The sequence below is a fragment of the Leptidea sinapis genome, chromosome 20, assembly GCF_905404315.1.
Source record: "Leptidea sinapis chromosome 20, ilLepSina1.1, whole genome shotgun sequence".
Taxonomy (NCBI): domain Eukaryota; kingdom Metazoa; phylum Arthropoda; class Insecta; order Lepidoptera; family Pieridae; genus Leptidea; species Leptidea sinapis.
In genome coordinates this window covers 9,574,463-9,595,511 of record NC_066284.1, presented here as the reverse complement: position 1 = coordinate 9,595,511, position 21,049 = coordinate 9,574,463, and the positions used below count along the sequence as shown (strand labels likewise).

Genomic DNA, 21,049 nt, shown 5'->3' with positions numbered 1-21,049 from the left:
TTCCGAAACGTATATTAAAGTATCTAGTATTTTCGAAATGACATAAAAATTCTAAAGGAATCAATTTTGAGAAATAAATGCTTTTTTATGACTTTTCATAAGAGAACCAGCGATGTATCTTAAGACCTATGTTATTGCGTATTGTATATATCCAACGGCAGTGCTTTTCACATTCCATCAGATGTATAAGTAATCCTCATTATCCAGTTTGCATCCTCTAATTTAAAGGGAAAAGCATGCATGCTCTAGATCTATGATTTGATGTTCGATTAACGTTATGTAAAATATCACTTTCTCAGTTCTTCGCTTAGCTCATGCTCCTATGGTGGACGATATACTTTTGCTAAAATCACCTCAACAGAGAAGTCCACTGTACAAGAATTTATCGTTTCTGAATTGTAATAATGTAATATCACATTTAACACACCTATAAAAGATAACATACAAGAACTCTTTATATACATATTTAAAACGAATTTTAAAAAGCGCAATGAAATATAATATATAGAACTGAAATCGAGACTATTATTGTAATATTCTTTAAATGCACTTTTGTTTGCGCCTGTACTATACAAGGGTGTCCATGTTAGCAATCCTGTGGGAATTTCACACTCATAATGAAAAGGGTCTCAACACTCAACCCTGCCTCGTAGTAGTAATTTTGAATATGCTCTTTTAGGGAATTACAACCAACGTTATTCGATGATTTTGATTGATTAAGCATTTTATTCTATAAATATATTATTTGAATTGAATTTGAGTTTTGTTTGGTGGTGTAGATTACGTGGTGAGTGGTTATGTTTCTTAAATGCCTACTCAAAATCAGTTTATTAAGGCGAAGACAATTATATTTTGTCTTAGATTGATTGTAAGCGGATTTATTGAACCACCTACACCTATGTAAGGATAGCATATGCAGAGTGATCGCCTGCTACCAAGTGAGCCGTTCTTCTGTGTTGATGGCTCATATATATTTATTTATATTTATAAATTAATTAATAAAATTCTAGTTATTCTGTATTTCTTTTTTATTGTTTGTTGTCTGGTTTTTACAATGCCATTCTAAAAATATCATTCAAAATATGATAAGAGCATGTCGCCCATACGAATACATTCTCTATACGTTTAACAATAATGTAGTGTTAAGTGTGTGTAATTTTTACCGTTTTATTACAAAATCAAACAATATTTGAATTAAAAATTTCTTTGTCCAGTGTCGTTTACAATTTTCACTTTATTTTATATAAATGATTACAAATTGAATATAATACAGCGATTTTATCAATTTCTTTTGGAACATTTTGGATTGCTTTGGGGTGAAAAAGCGGTATAGCCACGATATTCTAAGCCTTAAGTATCATTAAAACAACTCTTTATAAGTGCAATAATTTCATCGAATAAGATGAGGTTGTTCTGCAAAGCCGTCCTTACAATAATTCTAACCTTAAAATTACTTTCGCCTAATATTGAATATGAAACTCCATTCATTTCTTATTTATAATACTCATTCAATATTATTTCTACGTATCAAATATCGAAACATATTTGAGATCTTGATAACACGACAAAATATCATAGAATCAGCTTATAACAAGCTAACAAGCTTATGAGCTTTCAAGAGGGGCGATATTGCGGTAGGACAGCTTTAAGCTAATTATAAAGACCGGAGTCATTTTTAAAATACGTATTGAAAAAAAAAACGGCATAGTATCTGGGAAACGAGATTAAAGTACCAACCAAAAAGTAGTATTCATAATTTATTTAATACTAATATTAAAAAGACGAAAAATTTGGTTGTTTGTTTGTTTGTATTGAATAGGCTCCGAAACCGATTTGAAAAATTATTGCACTGTTGGGAAGCTACACTATCCCCGGGTGACATGGGCTATATTAATTTAAAAAAAAAATAAGTACCTTCACTATAACTCCAATAATGTAAACTAAGGTGTAACAAAATTACCTAAAATATTCTTTATATCGCGTGCGCTACGAAAAGTATTGATGATAGAATAAAATAATGTACTGTGACTTTGCAGATCACATCATTATTTATAAAAAGTCATGCAACAGCATATGTTATAAGTGTTATTTTACTTGAAAAAAATAATTGAAATGTCCTGTGTGTACGCCAATGCAGTCGCGGGGTACCAACTATTAAGTCTATAAATTAAATTTCAGTCTGTATAGTAGGGTTAGATTTTTACGTGCGTAGTATAATGATTGTGAGTGAAAAAGAGCTGGGGAAGAAGTGGAGGCTGTAACAGGATACTGACTGACTCTCAAGGTTATGCAACCATGAGGTATCTGCTTTGTCTATACTTACAGTTACAGGTATACTAAAACACGGTTCGTCATGCTCACTGAATTAATGGCATTGATTGCGGTGGCGTCGCGCATCGGATCGTCTCCTTCCATCAAATATTTGCGAAAGGAAGGATGGCCGGTCCATGCACCAACTAGTGAACGGGTGCTGCTTGTGGTCGAAGGTGACATTAATCACGACCATCGTGTCCACGAAGCATCCTTACACTAACAATGAATTCAAGATCTAAAGGTTGTTGCAGCAAATAAATGATAATTTATATTTTTACAGATTATTCTTTTTTACTTTTTATTAAATGTTTGATATTATTTAAACGCGGTTCATATATTGGATACAGCACCTTAAAAACTAATTTGTTTTGTGTATTACAGCCATTGTAAGATGCTCTGTTTGATTTAAAAGAGTGGCCGTTCTGTTTCTTGTATGTTTTCACGAGCTCTATTTTTTCCGAACATACTGTTATCTCAGTAATTTAAAATAAATATTTATAATAATGAAGTTTATTTGAATTTGAATTATACACATTGTTGTGACTTTAATATTGTTGTTTGTTACATTTTCAATAGAAGGGAATTTTATTAAAAAAATATAAGAAATACGTACGACTTTTATATTCTCTATCTTCACAAAATAATAACATTTACAATATTTAATCGTTATATATTATGTTGTGGGTTGTATTAAGTGTTTATTCTGCTAAGATTTGTCTTTAGCCACTTCGCCATTCGACCATGTAGAGAGTTCGGCAAGTCAACATCTACTGGGAATGTCTCGTATGGAGCCGCAACTCATATCGAAGTGGTTAATGGCATATCTTAGCGGAATCAATACTAAAGACTTCCATATGGCTATAGTTTGTAAGTCGGCTTTGGTTTAGTTCAGTGCAGCCCCGTTTCCACTGCAACCAATGTGATCTATTGATCACAATAGATGGCTATCAAGCCACTGTTAACTATAGCTTACTGCTAAAATTGATTCTCTTCATGAATCTTATTATATATTTTGCAGTGAGCTGACGTAACTCAAGTGCTTGAAGGACTGGACTTGCCAAAGAGATGCTACGTTTACGCATTAAAGGACCACATTCAGAGAGAGTGTAACGGGGTTTTATCTGCACTATTACAGAATCTACACGCTCTGCAATCTCTGAGACCTCAGATTGAGAGGTGTTTGTTTTATCTTCAGTGCCCCGTTAGTGTCCTGGTTTGAATACGTAAACAACCCATAACATTTCATTAACATTAATGTCCAAAAACTATCGATAAAAAAAGCACGTACACCTTCTTTAAAGGCCGGCAACGCTCTTGTGATTCCTCTGGTGTTGCAAGAGAATGTGGGCGGCGGTGATCACTTAACACCAGGTGACCCGTACGCTCGCTTGTCCTCCTATTCTATAAAAAAAACGAAATAATTATGAAATCCGACATGTTTCAGTATAACAGTAGTGTGTTCGTACTTAGACAACTCTATAACATATTTTGCATTTCAATTGATAAAACATTAGATTAATAATAATATTATGTTAACATTTTAACATCAGTGTTTCTTGCAAATAAATTTTCATTTATTTCAACGCCTAATTCAATAAATTTTGTTATAGATTACTCTAGCTAAAGTTTGTCGTAAACGGTTGAGTAGTTTGTCATATGAAGTACACATCCACATTTTTAAATTAATATCCAAACATAATAATTGTTGATCCAATCATAAAATACATGACTAGTCCGTTTGTTAGGCTAATCTAAAGATACATTGAACATTTTATCAAAATCGGTCAAGCCGTTTTTGAGTCCTTAAGGAATATACAGACATCGGTTTTTATTATAACGGTGTATATTATTTTAGCTTGGCCAGCGATGATAATTTTAGTACTCGTCGGTATAACGTAATGTTAAAAAAAAACATCCCCTTAAAATATAAACCATATTCCTGATCAAAACTCAAACCGAAATCCAATGAAAGTAGCTCAGTCCTGTGTCCGTATATAATAATTATTACGTTTTTTCTGTCTGTACGTCGGCAAGCAGAAAGCGTGACCATTGCCATACTTCCGTTACTACTTATCACATGATTTTATACCCTATTCTAACTATGCAAAGTTCAAAATACAAGTATAACTTGGACGTGTATACTTGGCAACAAAGTTTTGTTTCAATTTTACTAAACAAAGAAATATAGGCTTTAAGCGGCTACAGTAAAGACGGAAATTCACTGAAGCTAAATCAAGTCGCAATGTTTCTTTAAATGTATTAAGAAAATAATTAGAATTACGAAGTACAGTATCGCACACGCATCGGGCTTGGTCTAGATTTTATATGATTATGTATAATTAGAAAATGTACGGACAGAATGTTCTAGAAATCTGGTTTGTATGCAATTAGCTTGGAAAAATTCGGAATACTTTTCGTGTTTCAACCGCCAAATATTCACTGTGAAAATATATTTTCAAGTGATAAATAAGTTACGAAAGATCAGGCTTAATTAAAAGAAATGAGAACTGAACAGCAGAAATTTAAAATTAAATAAATATCTGATGTTTCGCGTACTCTACATAATGCATAGATTCCTTTTTCCATTTATTGTTCAAAACGAATATATATAATAAGAGTTACTTAATTAATACTACGAAAATCCCTAACGGGTTCATCTGGGTAAATTGTCGCTGGGGATTTGAGCGTAAAGTGCAAAATCTACAAATAAATAATATTATTATTGATGTTCTAAATATTATTTTTTCATAAGGCTTATATATTTTCTTAATATATATAAATCCAGTGTCCTGATGTTTGTATTCAATTAACTCCTAAACTAATGAACAGATTTTAATTGGGATTACTTCATGGAGTGCAGTTTTGTCCAACTTGAGAGATAGGATATTTTTTATTACGATGTGGGACCCATAATTATTTTTATTTCCAATATTTGTTTTATATGGACATATTTTCTATGACAGAATGTATTGACACATGGTTTGACAGTTCTGCTGTGAAACAATTTTACTAACATAACAGTGAGCATATTTTTCGAAACAATTTTAAATATTGACACACTTTTACTCATTTGAGTAAAAGTGTGTCAAAGTGTGGATAATTTTATCTTGCCCCAAAACTTGGCATAGCCTGTAGGTAATAAGGGCAAAAGTTGCACCTATCGGGATTCGAAGCCGGCACCTCTATCTCAGTACTCAGGGTCACTAACCACTGGGCTATGATGTTATGAAATATAATTTACAAATTCATAAAAAAACAGTATTTTATTAATTATGTACAGAACAACAACTGACAGGTGTGCTGGTTATATAGATAAAATATTAAATAAATGACCACCTAGCTGTTGGAAAATCTCTTGGGCTACCATCAAAGAAGGGGTATTTAGTTGGTAGTAGATGCATATAAAAGTGTATACTCAAACAACTGAATATAAAAATATTTTTCCTCCTCTGAAAAAAATTACCATGTGCCACGTGTACAATTTCTTAAAATTAATAGACATCTATATTTCAGCAACAACGTTAGATGAACATTTAAACTCAAAAGCTGTACCTATAATGGCGCAAGAGTAAATTCAATATTCCTTTTAGTTCATCGTTTTGCTAGAGAATGCAACAGAAATAACAGTATAGGGCTAAATTAAAAACAGACGCGGAGGGCAAATAAATTGAAAAACAATGCAGACTGTTTCTATTCAGAGCCTCTCCCGCGGGACTAGGGATGTGCTAACACACTTATCGATACTCTCTCTGGACAGCGAAGAAATACTTAATTAATTAATAAACAGAAATACGCATATATTTTTTCTATTTATGTGTCTGGATACAGGTCAACAAATACGAACGGATAGTGACAAAAAAAATTAAAAATATTATAAGAAAAAATAGTAGAATGTAGCCAGTAAAGAAACCATAGTTTCTTGTATTTTTGTTATCACTTTATAAATCATACAGATTAACAGTCTACAAATTACTGGAATGAGTCGTTTAATTGTTTTAAAATTTTTGCATATGCTAAATGACAGTATTCAATAAAATCAAAAAAATTCTCTTTTATTCAGTGAAAATAAAATCAAACCAATCTTTAGCCCTTTCGTTTCAATGAGTTTACATTTTTTAAGTATTTTAAGTTGAAATCTATTACAATTTGCATTGTCATACTTTTGTCCTTAATGGCACATGTATAATGGTTTCTTACGCCATTTTATAAAATTAACGACGCATATTGTATAAACATCGATACAACACATAGCCCTTCACTAACAGGTCAGTTTCAATTTAAATCAGACAATGGGAGTGTCCAAGTGCCTTTCGTTTCATTCATATCATCGTGTACTGGGTTTGTGATTAATAATATTAACTAGCATTTGCCATAATGCGTTGCTTGGTTTAAATATTATTTAATACTAGCTGATACCCGCGACTTCGTCCGCGTACACACATGAATAAGCCCGTAGTACTTGTAAAAATCTTTATTCCTTATGACAAAACTTAAGATTCATCGCTCATAAAAAAACTGATTTCAAATTTTATTTGATCTAAAATTAACTTTATATTTTATCTCCTGAGAAAGTTGGAAAGATATAAAAATTCTAATGAGTTATTCATTTATACAAACTATTCTTTCAATTCTATTTCCCATCAAAGGAAAAACGAAATTGTTGGTCTTTATTTCATTCCCAGCATTTTCATATTTATTCACCTTTTTAAACCTTCTCTGGACTTCCACAAATAATTCAAGACAAAATAAGCCAAATTGGTCCAGCCGTTCTCGAGTTTTAGCGAGACTAACGAACAGCAATTCATTTTTATATATATAGATTTTAGTCAACTTTTCATTTATTTAATTTTCGAAATGAATAGAAAACCCAGCTGATCTTAATCAGTAACATCAGGCTAGCGAAACTCTCTAAAAAAAAGCGTTTCACTTGGCTGTATAAAGCGAAGATAGCCGAAATCCACTACGTTTTTAAGCAACTGTTCGCTTCCAAACTTAGCCGGATTATACTTCATCGCCATACTGTAATAACTACTATTTCAAACTTATATCAAATGACTGCATGTTTAATACCTAAATTTAAAGCCTGCTGAGTTTGTTGCGCCAGTTCTTCTTAGGTCTGAGGCATACCTTTTGGAATAGGTGGTAATTTTAACTTTCAATAAGTGATTTTATATCCTATTTTGAATAAAAATATTTAAATTTGAATATCTTAGAGAATCATATGATATTATATTGTTCCTATGTTCTTTATGGTTTCGCGCCTTTACATTTCTTACAGAAAAAAAGCGCATAATCTCAAAACTACTGAGGCTATATGCTGTCAGGGAGTACAGAAAAATATATGTAGGTACCTACCCTACATTCACCCCGATGTTTTTAAACTTCTCGAGAATCGCGGTAAGAACTTACCATGAAAGATGTCTCGGGCAGAAATTAGTTTTATAATATTTTATTACCAATCAAAACATCTGTTTAAAATAAAAATTTCATACTGCATTCATCATTCACAAACAGATAATATAAAGCGAAAAATAAAATTCAAATTGTCCCAATATCTTAAAAGCCATTGTTAGAAGCACTTTTATAACTCAAATTACATATAGAACAATAGTAAATGACATAAGTGTGTAATGTATAACGAGTGCGGTACATAACATGCGCACGCGCCGCTCCGAGCGCTCAGCGGAACGAACATCCGCCATCTTTGAGGATCATTACTTTAAACGGTATCTTACAATTATTGTTTAAACAATACACATTTCCTCGGGTGAATTATAGTGCGACACTGCTATTATTGCTACTTTGAAGTTTTCAAGTCTCAAGTGTGATATGCACAGTTTTTTTTATTAAAGAATAAAACAACAAAATATATGAGTTACCTGATACGGTAAGCAATCACCCCTTTCTCCTAGACCATCAGAAAAATCACAGGAGTATTGCTAACATTTTCAATAAAGAAAAGGGTTGAATCTTCTTTGATTAACGCGAATGTTACACATTTAAATAAAACAATTAACATTAGATTAAAAACACAATCACAATAGCACGCGTTTTAATTCTTTAAAGGTGTTTTATTTAAAAAGAATATTTAATCTGATCGCAAAGGTAACCTTCAACGTCTAATGCCTTCCACTTTACCCTGGACTAAAGCAGCAAGTTCTATGAACTTGCTGCTTCGTCTTGATACGTGTTCAAATAAAGCGAGTATGCGGGATTACACTATGGAAGATAAGCGCTGTTTGATTTTTCCTGATTTTCTTACCTAGATAGTATTTTGGACACACAGCCGTGCGAGACTCGAAGCTGCCGACTGATATCGCATGGTCGCACGCCGCTGTGTGCAAGCTCCACTATCCTCTGTCGCACCACGTCGGGTAGTGGTCTGCCGTTCACGAATACTCCGCCTAGTTGATTGACTCCACCGTGACCTGAGGACAAGACATAGAAATTTTAACACAGCAAGTATAATTCTTTAATAACTTTTCAACTGAAAGAAAGAAAAAGTGTAGTGAAAGACACTGGAGAAGGCCTTTACTGTAATAAGTTATAAACAGGCCAGGTCTTTTACTTTAGTATGCGTGACAAGCTACGTCGTACACCAGCGAAATAATAATAATATTTTTATTTATTTTAGACACAGATATCCATTAAAAATACAAGATATGTTAGTATAATTACTTAAAGGAGAATGGCGAGAATGCATGTATTTTGGGACCCACTGAAAGAAGTGGCGTACATCATAGAAAATTATTAATAATCTTAGAACGTAACAAAACTAAGAAAAAAGCAAGTCTAAAAAAGTGGGAAAAAAAGATATACCTAAAAGTAAAATATAACCTAAAAATATTATTCTATATAAATTCCACGAGATATTTCCACGTATATAGTCACTCATCACGATATCTCTGGAAACATTAGAGCTAAAGACTTGAAATTTGGTAGGAATATTCTTTTCACCGAGTAGAGGTCAGCTAAGACCGGATTTTACGAAATTCCACCTGATTATTTATATTTCCAATATTTGTTTTGTATGGACATATTTTCTATGAGAGAATTAATTATTGACGCACGGTTTGGCAGTTCTGTTGTGAAACAATTTCATTATAAGATCTGGAAGCATATTTTACGAAATAATAATTCTTGATGTTATGAAATATTATTGACAAATTCATAAAAAATCAGTATTTTATTTATTATGTACAGAACGTCGTCTGTCGGGTCAGCTAGTCAATAATATGTTCAATCAATGATTTGTATCTTATGTCTATGTGTAATTACTGTCTGCTAAAAGATAGTACAATATATTATATATTATGTGGATGGTTAGCCAGCAACTAATAATTGAGGATTCAAAATTCATTCTTTTTTCAAGAAGGTATCGAATATTTTAAAGATTATATTAAAGACTTACCTACCTACTAATTACTGATACTGAGTATCAAAAAATTATATTAATCTTATTGAATCTTATTTTGAATGACTACTGAATTACTGATTTGAGTAGGTATGGATAGTTTGATGGTGTCGAAACATTCGTATAAAAATGACTATCATCTCGAATAAATGTAGATGTTAATTGCGCAATACGTTCCGTTAGTGCATGATGACTTATTTTTTAATAAATTATAATAATTTATTTCTTTTGACAACCATATCTTAGCGCCTCAATATTTTTTGTATAAACATCGTATAAACTTAAGTTTATAATTCATTTAAACATGTACTTATACGAACTCCCTTAATTTTTAAATTATGTGGGTCCATTCTCGCCATCCTCCTCTATGTTTATAACAATAATTAAAATGTATGTATGATAAATAAGTCACTATGTTTTAGTTTGCGTGCGTTGCTAAAAATAGAGATTATAGTCCCCCTGAAAACGTGCTCTGAAAAATCACGAAACGTCGGGCTAGCTAAAAAAATAATGAAAATGTAACTTTTACGCAAAAACTGATGTAAAAACAGTTACAAAAATTACACGCGTTTTAATCCTTTAAAAGTGTTTTATTTAAATGTGTAACACTCGCGTTAATGAAAGAAAATACTAATACCAGCTAGATGCTGCAAGCATATTGATATTACAAGATGTGGGATATAAAAGGTCTCGCAGTGAAGCCGGATAGCCGGGAGTAGCGCCGGTCGATCCGGGCGCAGGGCGTGACGGATCGATGGTCACGCCTCGTGCACCCGCCCGGGTAAGAGTGTTCCGATAACCGGCTGATATTCTCCCAATATGAGAGTATTGAACTGTTTTCTCGCCTGTTCAAATATTTATTTGGCTTTTGATACCTTTTAAATATTTAAATAAATCACTTTTATAAAGGATTAATACGCGTGTAATTGTAACATAAGTTTTTGCGAAAAAGTTACATTTCAATTATTATTTTAGCTTTCCCGACGTTTCGTATCCTTTTCAGAGCACCAGGGGACTGTCCCCCAAAAACGTGTAACGTTTGCTTACCCTGATGATGATTGATGCTGATAAGAAAAATTAGCCAGTCTATATAAATAATATAATGACACAATTTCTTAATCAGTTTGCAAAGTTTAAAATTAATCCGAGGTTTTCATGGCGTTTATGACTTTCGTTGTGGGCTTACTCAACAACAAAGCTATCATAGGCTGCGATTAGCATTTCTTAATGAAGCCCCATCTCGTTCCACTATTTACAATTGGTTTAACGACTTTAAGCGTGGATGTAGCAATCTCATTGATGATCCGTGTGAGGAACGTCCTTTAACAGCGACTACTGAAGATATTAGTGCTGTGTGACGTATGATAGAGGAAGATAAGAGAATGACCTATCAGCAGATACGGGCAAGCCTAGGCATTGGTATGAGTCAAGTTTAAAAAATATTATACGAACATTTAGGCGTCAGGAAGCTTTGTACCAGATGGATTCCCCATACATTAACCGACGACCAGAAATATATTCGCATGGACTGGTGTCACCAAATGTTAGATAAGTTCAACGGCGGTGACTCAAATGCTGTATTTGACATCGTCACAAGTGATGAAAGCTGGATATATCGCTACGAACCCGAAACCAATAGACAATCAGCGCAGTGTGTGTTTCCTTTCGAGAATCGGCCAACTAAGGTGAACAAAGGAAGAAGTCAAGGAGAAAAGATGATTGCCTCATTCTTTGGTCGGAAAGGTCATTTCGCGACAATTCTGCTAGAAGATGGAAGGGCAGTTACTGCAGGCTGGTATGTCAATCGCTGTTTGCCTTTTGTCTTGGAAAAAATTCGACAGCAGCGCCCTCGAAGCAGGATCCTCCTTCACCACGACAACGCTTCAGCGCACTCCGCGAAACGGACTGTTGAATATTCGACTATGGCAGGTGTCGAGATAGTGACCTTGTGCCCTGCGACTTTTATTTATTCCCAAGAACTAAAGATAAAATTCAAGGTATTCGCTTTACGAGCCCTGAAGATGCGGTCAAAGCGTACGAAAATGCCATAGAAGTGACCCCTAAGGAAGAATGGGCCCACTGCTTTTCTCAGTGGTTCCATCGAATGCGACGATGTGTAGAGAGGAACGGAGATTACTTCGAAAAACAATAAAAGTATTGGCAACTTTCTACATTAAGCCGTTTTTCATTTTCCAATAATTTTCAGTGTTACCAGATAGGTATCATTCGTAGTCTGATAGCGGAACGGCAAAAGTGTGCTTAAAGACAATGTAAGCACATGCATTGCATTGCTGCTTATTCACCAAGAATATTTTAGACAGCTGGTGTAAATGCGGCAATGTATAGATATAGCAGTCGAAGCTTATTATAGTGTAATTTGTGGCATATTGCACATTTCGGCTTTGTTTTTATACGACATAATATGTCTATATATATAAAACGTCATGCTCTAACTATTTTACTCTCTCGCGCTCTCTCTCTCGTGGATTTTACATTGAAGTTTTCAGGTTCCCTTGCGTAGCAGGTACCTGGTATAGTGTCACCTCTTTACAGACAAGTATCACTGTGAAAGTGAAATCACTTTTCTAGCATCTTCAGTCTCAAGAAAACAAACGCAGTATAAGGTTTCCTAGATCATGAGCAGATTATAGAAGATTGTAAGAGAGATAGGTATTAAGCTAAGAATCGCCTTAAAATTGCTGTGTTTGCGTCTTCATTTGTTTACGGTCTAACGATTTTCTGAAGGCTCGCTGAAGTCAGCTAGATGTAATTCATTAAATATCGATTCGATTGTGCTGTACTGCACGACCGGCTACGACCGGTTACGACCGGTTCCACCCGGGTGCTCGACCGTCTACGACTGGTTTCACCCGGTTGCACAGGTTCATGGTCGTCTCATTATTACGTCATTGGTTGTTTATTATTGACTGCTCAACTTATTTTTGTTTGAGCCATTTCAAGAATATTAAAACATAAAAAAGCGCTAAGCTGTGCAAAAAATACCTTTACTCATTCCTCATCATACAGGTTTACTTTTTTTTATAACATGTAAGTATTTAAAAATTTATATTAACTTTGTTGTCTGCAACAAATTAAGTATTTATGCTATAAATCTAGCGACAGTCCTGTTCTAGTCAACAACGTCTTGAAGACGTGTCGTGTAAATGCGAAACACGTGAAGAAGTGATTTTGTACAACTTAGCGGAATCAACACAAAAGTTTCTCGTTTATATATAAAGATCATTGGATTTCCAAAAAATAATGAGTTTTTCTACTTATCCGCAAAAATGAAGTACTTCAACTAATTTTAAAAAAAGACACCAATTTACTACAACGAACTTACTAAGATCCAAGTTAAGGAGCACCCTAAGTAATTAACCAAAATGGCGGACAAGATGGCGCGCCGGAACCAGGAAAACGGAAATTTAATGTCATCCAGGTGTCGCCTCACCTTTTCTACTTGTAATTAGCTGGAAAATTCCATAGAGATTTCCTTTTTCATCCCTACTTTAGTCCTTTCGACAATTTAGAGCATATATAACATATTTTTTGCTGAATACAACTTTGAATGAGTAAAAGATGTGGCTGATGAGTGTTAGAAAATTTTCTCATGGAATTTTGTAACCGAAATTAGCATTTAACTTAATTGAAGTGATCACCTACCCATGGTTATATCAAAAATATTGTTGCACCTCTATTAGCTTTTTATTGCCTTTCCTTCCCTAAAATATAGTTGAAGTAATCGATGGCTAGTCCATGCATTATGCTGGCAAATGGCACTTCTTTTCATAGCTAGACGATTTACTCATCGCGAACTCTGCTTTTGTGGTTAAATTTAAAGTTAGAGTGAGATAGAGAAATATTTTCAAAATAAAAAATGTTGCATGTGCACGAATTTTCTCAAAGTCAAAGCAGTAATAACTTAAAAAACAGATAAAGCAGCGAGAGAAAATAGTTTATTTAGTATTATGAAGGTTAAACGGATAAAAAAAATTTTTTTGGTAAGCTTTGGGTATATCTGAGCCTTCAAATAGATGTATTTAATTGTAATAAAAATTGTTTTTAATAAGAGACCCGTTGAGTTTCTTGCGCCCTCTATTAAAATCTAAGGCATACCTTTTCGGATAAGTGGTAGATTTGAGGTTTAGAATATATATATATATATAAGAATCCTATTTCGAATTAGGATCTTTGTCGTTGGAATTTATTATTGAACGATTCCCAATAAATTTAAACACAGAAGAGTTATTAGAAACGACTTCCAAAATAGAACGTGCAATCTGTTGCATAATATTCTTAATACTATAAAGTTGAGCCAGATTTTCGTATGTATTATCGATAAAAAATAATAGAGTGATCATCTTTTCTGGTCGTCAAGTTTAAAAAATAAGCAGAGCCAATCACTATGATTGAGGCAGCTCACTTCCTGCCGGGTTTCCTGTGAGGGAAAAACTTTGAAACCTGATTTGATCTGTGATTGGTCGACGCTGTGTTTTATACTATACAGGTTGTACTAACTTTATGTCACTTTAAGAAGATTGTGAATTATGGACGGACGAGCGAGCGGGTATTATATATTATAGTAGTTGATCTTTTTTATTATTTTTTTTCATGGATGTTTATATATAATATAATACATATATTAAAGATATAAAATATAACATAGACACAATTTTACAGAAATTATTAATATATTATATATATATTCTATTTAAAAGAATATACTTACTCAAACATCCATATTCATCATATAAATGTTTGCATCTACCGGGATTCGAACCCGGGACCTTTAGCTCAGTAGGCAGGGTCACTAACCACTGAGCTATATAGGTCGTATATGTATTTATATAAGTTTAAGTAAGTATATTGTATTAAATATATCGTGTCTTGTACCCATAGTACCTACAGGCTTTGCTTAGTATGGGGCAAGATGATTTGTGTAAAAGTGTCTCAATATTATTATTATTATTATATGAGAGAAAGTGATGAGATAAACAAGACGTTCATATTATGGTGAGTGATACGTGCTACACAATACAAGGATGTGACCCTAAGGATTATATATCTAACACAAAAATCTGAGCCGCCACGGCATCGCAATTAGGCTGGTCACTTTGAGACATAAAGTCAAAGTGAAATAAACTTTATACAATCAGGTTTAAACTGAGCGCTTTTGAATCGTTCGGAAAAGTAGAGCTCGTGAGAAGAACGTACAAGAAAATTCAACATAATAAATAAAAAAGAGTTTATTATGCAACAAAATTAAATTCAGTTCATATATATCCTATTGTAAAGTTAATTTAGTGCCTTGTAAAATTATTATAAAAAAATCTCCTACTGAACCTGGAGGAGATCGCTGATAAGCTGTAACTTCGCCTAAATGTACTAACATAACAATAAAAATTTTAAAAAATGTTATATGAGGAATACAAAATTTTTACATCTCTATTAATCTCTACAATAAATACAGCAACACGCTGTATACACACACGGACGTGATAATGCGTCATGCGCCGGCGCACCCCCCACATAACATCACTGCCTACACTGTCGGAATTAAACTATACTATATCAAACATCATTACAGTTACGATAAAATATAGTCAAGTGTGAGTCGAAATAACGCACCATGGGTTTCGTACCGTACTGAAATATCGTTCTTAGATTTTTATAAAGGTATAAAGTGCTGTTAAAGATTACACAAAATATGTAAAATTATCTGGAAACCTCTTTTTTTTACTGATTTTGCTTGAACGCGAAGGCGACGGAGCATGGAGTTCCCCAAGGATGGTTGCTGTCTCCTACACTGTTCCTTCTGCATATCAATGATTTGTAGGTCACCTCCAGCATACATTGCTATACAAATGACAGCACAGGCTTGCTCAGTGCCGGAAAAAACTTGTATCTTTTATCGAGTCTTTGCTTTAAAAGGTCGCGAAATGCGATAAATTAAACGTTTTCAATTGAGCACCTTTTTCACCGCTCTAACATTCCCAATATTACTGTCTCGCTTATTATTGCAAACTTGAGCGATTGCCAAACTGACTTCGACTTCGTGAGAGTGAACAACAAAGCGAGGCAAATATCAAGCCAGCCTGCATTCTTGAAGGTGATGGTCCAGCTACATATTATGGAGTAATAACCTCAGTATAAGAACTATTTGAACGTGTACATCGCAAGCTGCTTGTTGCGAGACAGCTCTTTTACCTCTTTTGTTAGGTCGAAGATGAGAAGAACCAGGTATTTGCAGCTAACCTTAAGCACAGGGATGTTTTGCTTTTTTTATGGATATACATACCACCGCCTACATTCTCTTGCAGTACCATTGGAATTCCAGGAGCGTTGTCGGACTTTTAGAAAGATATACGCGCCTTGTTTGAATTAACCCATGTCGTATCGTCTTGGATACACCGCACAAGTAAGCTCATTTATACGTGGTCATCGCTTAGTTGTACGTAGAAGAATGTTCTGTAAGGCTGCACTATAAACGAACGTCACATATCCCGATGTTTAAGTTGATATCGTAATTTGTGGCGTGTCACGGTAGAATTCAGCGAACGGAATCAGGTGGAACAGCAGGAACACTCCCCGTGATAAATGCGGTAGAAGACACACAATGAAGCGACGTCTGTAGCAACGCCAAGTGATCCAGCCGTTCACAGAGCACTGGAAATTGGAGGTGTCGGTCTAATATTATTCTATTTTAGATGGCCGTTCGTATATAAGCTGGAGTTTTTCAATCCGCATTTATATGTGAATGTTATAAGTGTGTAATAAAGATAGACCCCCACAGGTGTCGAGTGTTTGACCTTCGTCTGCCTTTTAATCATAACTTAAAACCTGACCCTCCGTTATGCGCCGGCGCACACCCACGGCTTTTATTTCACTTGTAAAGGAATCTAATAACTGACCATTCGAGATTTTTTATTAATCGCTTATATACGTTATACAGCAAGAAAAATTTCAAATTATTAAGGACCATATATTTAGTTTATCGTAACAGTGGCCAAGAAGTCGTAAATCAGGTTTATAATCAAGTACGTACTTACTGAAAGAGGACCGGAAGTTAACAAAAAAAAAAGATTCCATAAAAGATTTGATGCGAGTGGCAAAAGTGGGAAAATTTTAAACCAATATATGTCAGGACCATAACCAGTTCAGTCCATTTGTTTTTAATTACCAAAAAAAAGATTGTGCTAAGTTGAATTTTATTGTACGGGAAAATATCGTAATAAATTCATATTATTATATATATAATTATGTATTCTTTAAAAATTCTGACAAATATAATGGATATTATACTTATTTTAATAAAAATGTATTAATGTATGAATGCTACCAATGACGGGGAACTAGCAATTTGTCTAAAATTGAATTCAACGTTCGTCAAACATTATGTTCATGGGATACCTTTTTTGTTTTTTTTTTTTCCTTAAATACCTGATAAATTTTTTTTGGAGTTAAATAATAAAGATTTATTGGTACGTACCCATAACGTAGGTACTACATTAAAATCAGTTTAGCCAGATTAGCTATATATAGCTAGTTATACATAACTAAATAACCTTTATTAAAAACTATTTTTTTCAGTTTCGGTTACATAAAAAATAAACAAATATAGATTGGTTTTTTTTTTACAATAATTGATGTAAAGCCACGGCATACGATTTTATTACCTATCCTATTTACATATTATGTTTCGTAGATACACTGAACATACTTTGTCTAACTTTCAAGATATTGTGCAATATTTTTTGCGATTGTATCAACACAATTGATTGTGCATCCAATAATTTAAAATACTAAGAGCATCATCTCTTTTAAATGGAAGAAGAGGATAAAAGAAGGAAAGACGCACGGGTCACCTACTGGTAAGTGAGCACTGCCATCTAGGTATAGGTACTTTCTTTGAACACATCATAACCTTAAGATAAATCTATTAAATTTTAATAGCAAACAGGAGATGAGTAATAAAAACTTTTCGATAATTTCATAAAATTATTTAATTAAACATACCGAAGAACTACCCAAACATAAATCTAATTAATATAACGTTATAAATCCTATTTTAATTAACGAATCTAACTCCGATCAATTACTTAGATAAAATGTTGATTAACGAATATTTTACATAATATTTATAACTAGATATAACGCAACTAACTGGTTTCAAAACACCAGACAGACAACCTTTCTAAAATCTCAATTACATTTGAAAAGATCTGCCGTGATATATTATGCGCAGGCGCACCCGCCCTAACCAATCACGAAGCCGCGTTTCATGTGTGCGTATTCGTGTAACTACAGTGTACGCATGACGTATTCACGTGTGCATGCAATTTGTCTCATATGTCAGACTGGTTTTAACCTCAGCACATGTTGCAAATTCAAACGTATGCTACTGATTTTAGAGTCGTTAATTCTTTCTTATGTTAGGCGGGTATGTATTTAATATGTATTGTTTTAAATGGTGCTATATGAGTTTTTTACCGGGAAGTCGTGACTCTATTGTTGTGGATGACAAAATTATTGTTGAATTGAATGCTTTGTAGAGATTAAATAAAGATTACTATATTTAAGGTTGGAATGAATTTTGTGCTTGCCCAATATATTTTATGCTATTTTAAATTACAAAAATGGTAATGGTAAATACGGTTTTCTTTTAATATTTATTTTTTATGTCAGCACAGACAATAAATGCTTATTTTACGTGTAAATGAGTTTACTTTAACCGTTAAATCAAGTAACCTAACTGTTATGATTATTGTAACTTATGAGAGTTAATAATATGTAATGAGAGAAAAAGACGTGCATCTTTTCATTGGGCTGTAGTAATAACGAAACCAATTAGCGGTGAGATGATAGGGTCTAGGAAGATCAAAGAGACTTTGGAAAAGGAAGGTCGGTTATAGAATGACAACGGATGAGAGGCTAAGTGGCTGGAGTACCCAAGAAAGCATTTAGTTAAAAAAAATAACACTTTTTAATGTCATAGTTACCATTTACTATCTCTATTGGAATTTTAGTTTTAATTACAAGAAAAGCAATGCCGCTCTTTAAATCCATATTTACAAGATTCAAAGGAAAAGTCAAAGACAAATAGGTAATATTTTACAATTAGGCTTAAATTAAGCGCATTACTACAAATATTTCTTTTAAATTACTGAATCTAGCACATGTTCGGAAAAAATAGAGCTCGTGAGAAGAACATACAAGAAACTCAACGGCCACTCTTTCAATCCATATAGGCTAGTATTTTGCAATGGCGTAATATGGTGGTAATAAGGTTCAATATATGAATTGTGTTAATTAAAAGCATTTATAAATACCAAATATTTCATTAAAAGTAATAAAGAACAAACTGTATAAATATAAAATATATTGGATGCATCAACGTTTAGAGCTTCAATTCATTGTTTGTGTATGGGTGCTTATAAGCAATTTAACAGATGTTATTTCAAGGAATATAATATGGCTTTAAAATTATTTGTAAAGCTGGGTTAAATCTAACAACCTCATCACGTCAGTCACTAGCACAGGCAGTAGGTACCTGTTCTCGAGTATGATGCATGAACCTAGACGATCAGCCATCGCTTCTCTTGCTATATTTCGGCAAGAGCTGTTTAACCTGATTCCTGCCGCCGAATTCCACCACGACACGCCACAAGTTAGGACATCATCCTCACCATCTGGATGCGTGGCGGTCCTTCACAGTGCGGTTTTCAAGGAGCTTTCTTCCACGTACTATAAAGCTGTGGAATGAGCTTCCTTGTGCGGTGTTTCCGGGACGATACGACATGGGTACCTTCAAAAAAGCGCGTACACCTTCCTTAAAGGCCGGCAATGCTCCTGTGATTCCTCTGGGTTTGCAAGAGATTGTGGGCGGCGGTGATCATTTAACAGCAGGTGACCCGTACGCTCGTTTGTCCTCCTATTCCATAAAAAAATTAAAAAAGGAACCATCTGAACGCTGCACGACGATGCACAAGCACTACGGTCATTGGACCAGTGGTTGAATCATTGTGATTGCGAAGCCAAGAAGAAAGACCGCGAGGTCGAGAGATCGAATCTCAATAAAATAAAGTGAAACGGGAAATACACAAGCAGCGTTATTTAATCGAGTATAACGAAGATTGCAACGGGAACTCTAGGACAACTTTTGGAGAGTTCAGACCTGTCTTATCTAGACAGATACAGGTGGACGAAATCAATAGAAATTTGGCAGAACCTTTGTGGTTGGAGGATTATTTGCAAAATTGTAGGTTTAATCAACTACAGCAATCGATTTACTTAATTAAAACCTTAACCTTATTAACCTTACCTATTAATTTTCCAAACCAAATAACAGCATATCACGACATCTATCTATCCATTGTGCCATGATTGTGGAACTTTTAATCAATCAATACTTCATAAGACTAGAAGAATAGTATTAATGAAAATTTCCTACGTTTATTGGGTATTTTTGGCGCTAGAACTTATTCAAATTAAAATTAATTCCGCTGAAATTATAGCTTATTTTCAATCACTATAGGTACAGCTTGAAACATCAACTTCAAGAAAACCTCACTCATACACGAAATTATTAAAAAAAACGCTTTATTTTTTAAATGAATTCCTTTGATGCAAACTGACGTTAAATTTACCTTACTACCTACAAATAAAAGATATATTATCTAATGAAGGTAAATTATACCTACCTAATGGTTTTGTGATTCATATAGATACGTACTTAGGTACGAATTATGTATAGAAAATAGGTATTATGATTGGGTAGATATAAATATGATTTGTAGATACTATAATTACGAAAAAGAAAAGGCAAATGAATTACGATTAGATAATAACAAAATGTATCGCCGATAAAACTTAATTGCCAAAAAATATAGTAACAAATACGTATTAATTTAGCACCACAAGTAAAAGATTTAGATAAAAAATTAAAAATAGTCTGGTACTGATATCAACTATAGCAGGTAATGCATCAGCTAACAAATTAACAAAATTATCATTAATTTTATCAATCGCTTTTAATTACCTACGCAAAACAAATTATTATTTTCCTAAACCTATGTAGAGCGATAGCAATACCTATAGCCTATAATATAGTCATTTCCTTTTATGTTTGGCAATCCTGACGCAAACTAATAACTTAATTGTTCTACCAACAGAGAATATTGCCTCATAATTGAGTCTACATACAGATCGCGCTCATCTCATACCACGTCAGACCTCAATTTGCAAATCCATACAAGACCAATGTCCTTAGCTTACGCATGCTCAAATTTACATGCACACAGACACACAATCCCGCCCACAAGA

At 33.7% G+C, this 21,049-nt stretch overlaps 1 protein-coding gene across 1 annotated transcript in view; it reads right to left on the bottom strand.

Annotated features, from left to right (window-relative positions):
- LOC126970161 (paired box protein Pax-5) overlaps positions 1-21,049 on the bottom strand; it is a 122,880-nt gene that overhangs the window by 37,095 nt on the left and 64,736 nt on the right. Inside the window, exon 4 of the mRNA XM_050815934.1 lies at positions 8,576-8,741. Within this exon, the coding sequence (XP_050671891.1) occupies positions 8,576-8,741 (166 nt within the window). The remainder of the gene's footprint in view (positions 1-8,575; positions 8,742-21,049) is intronic.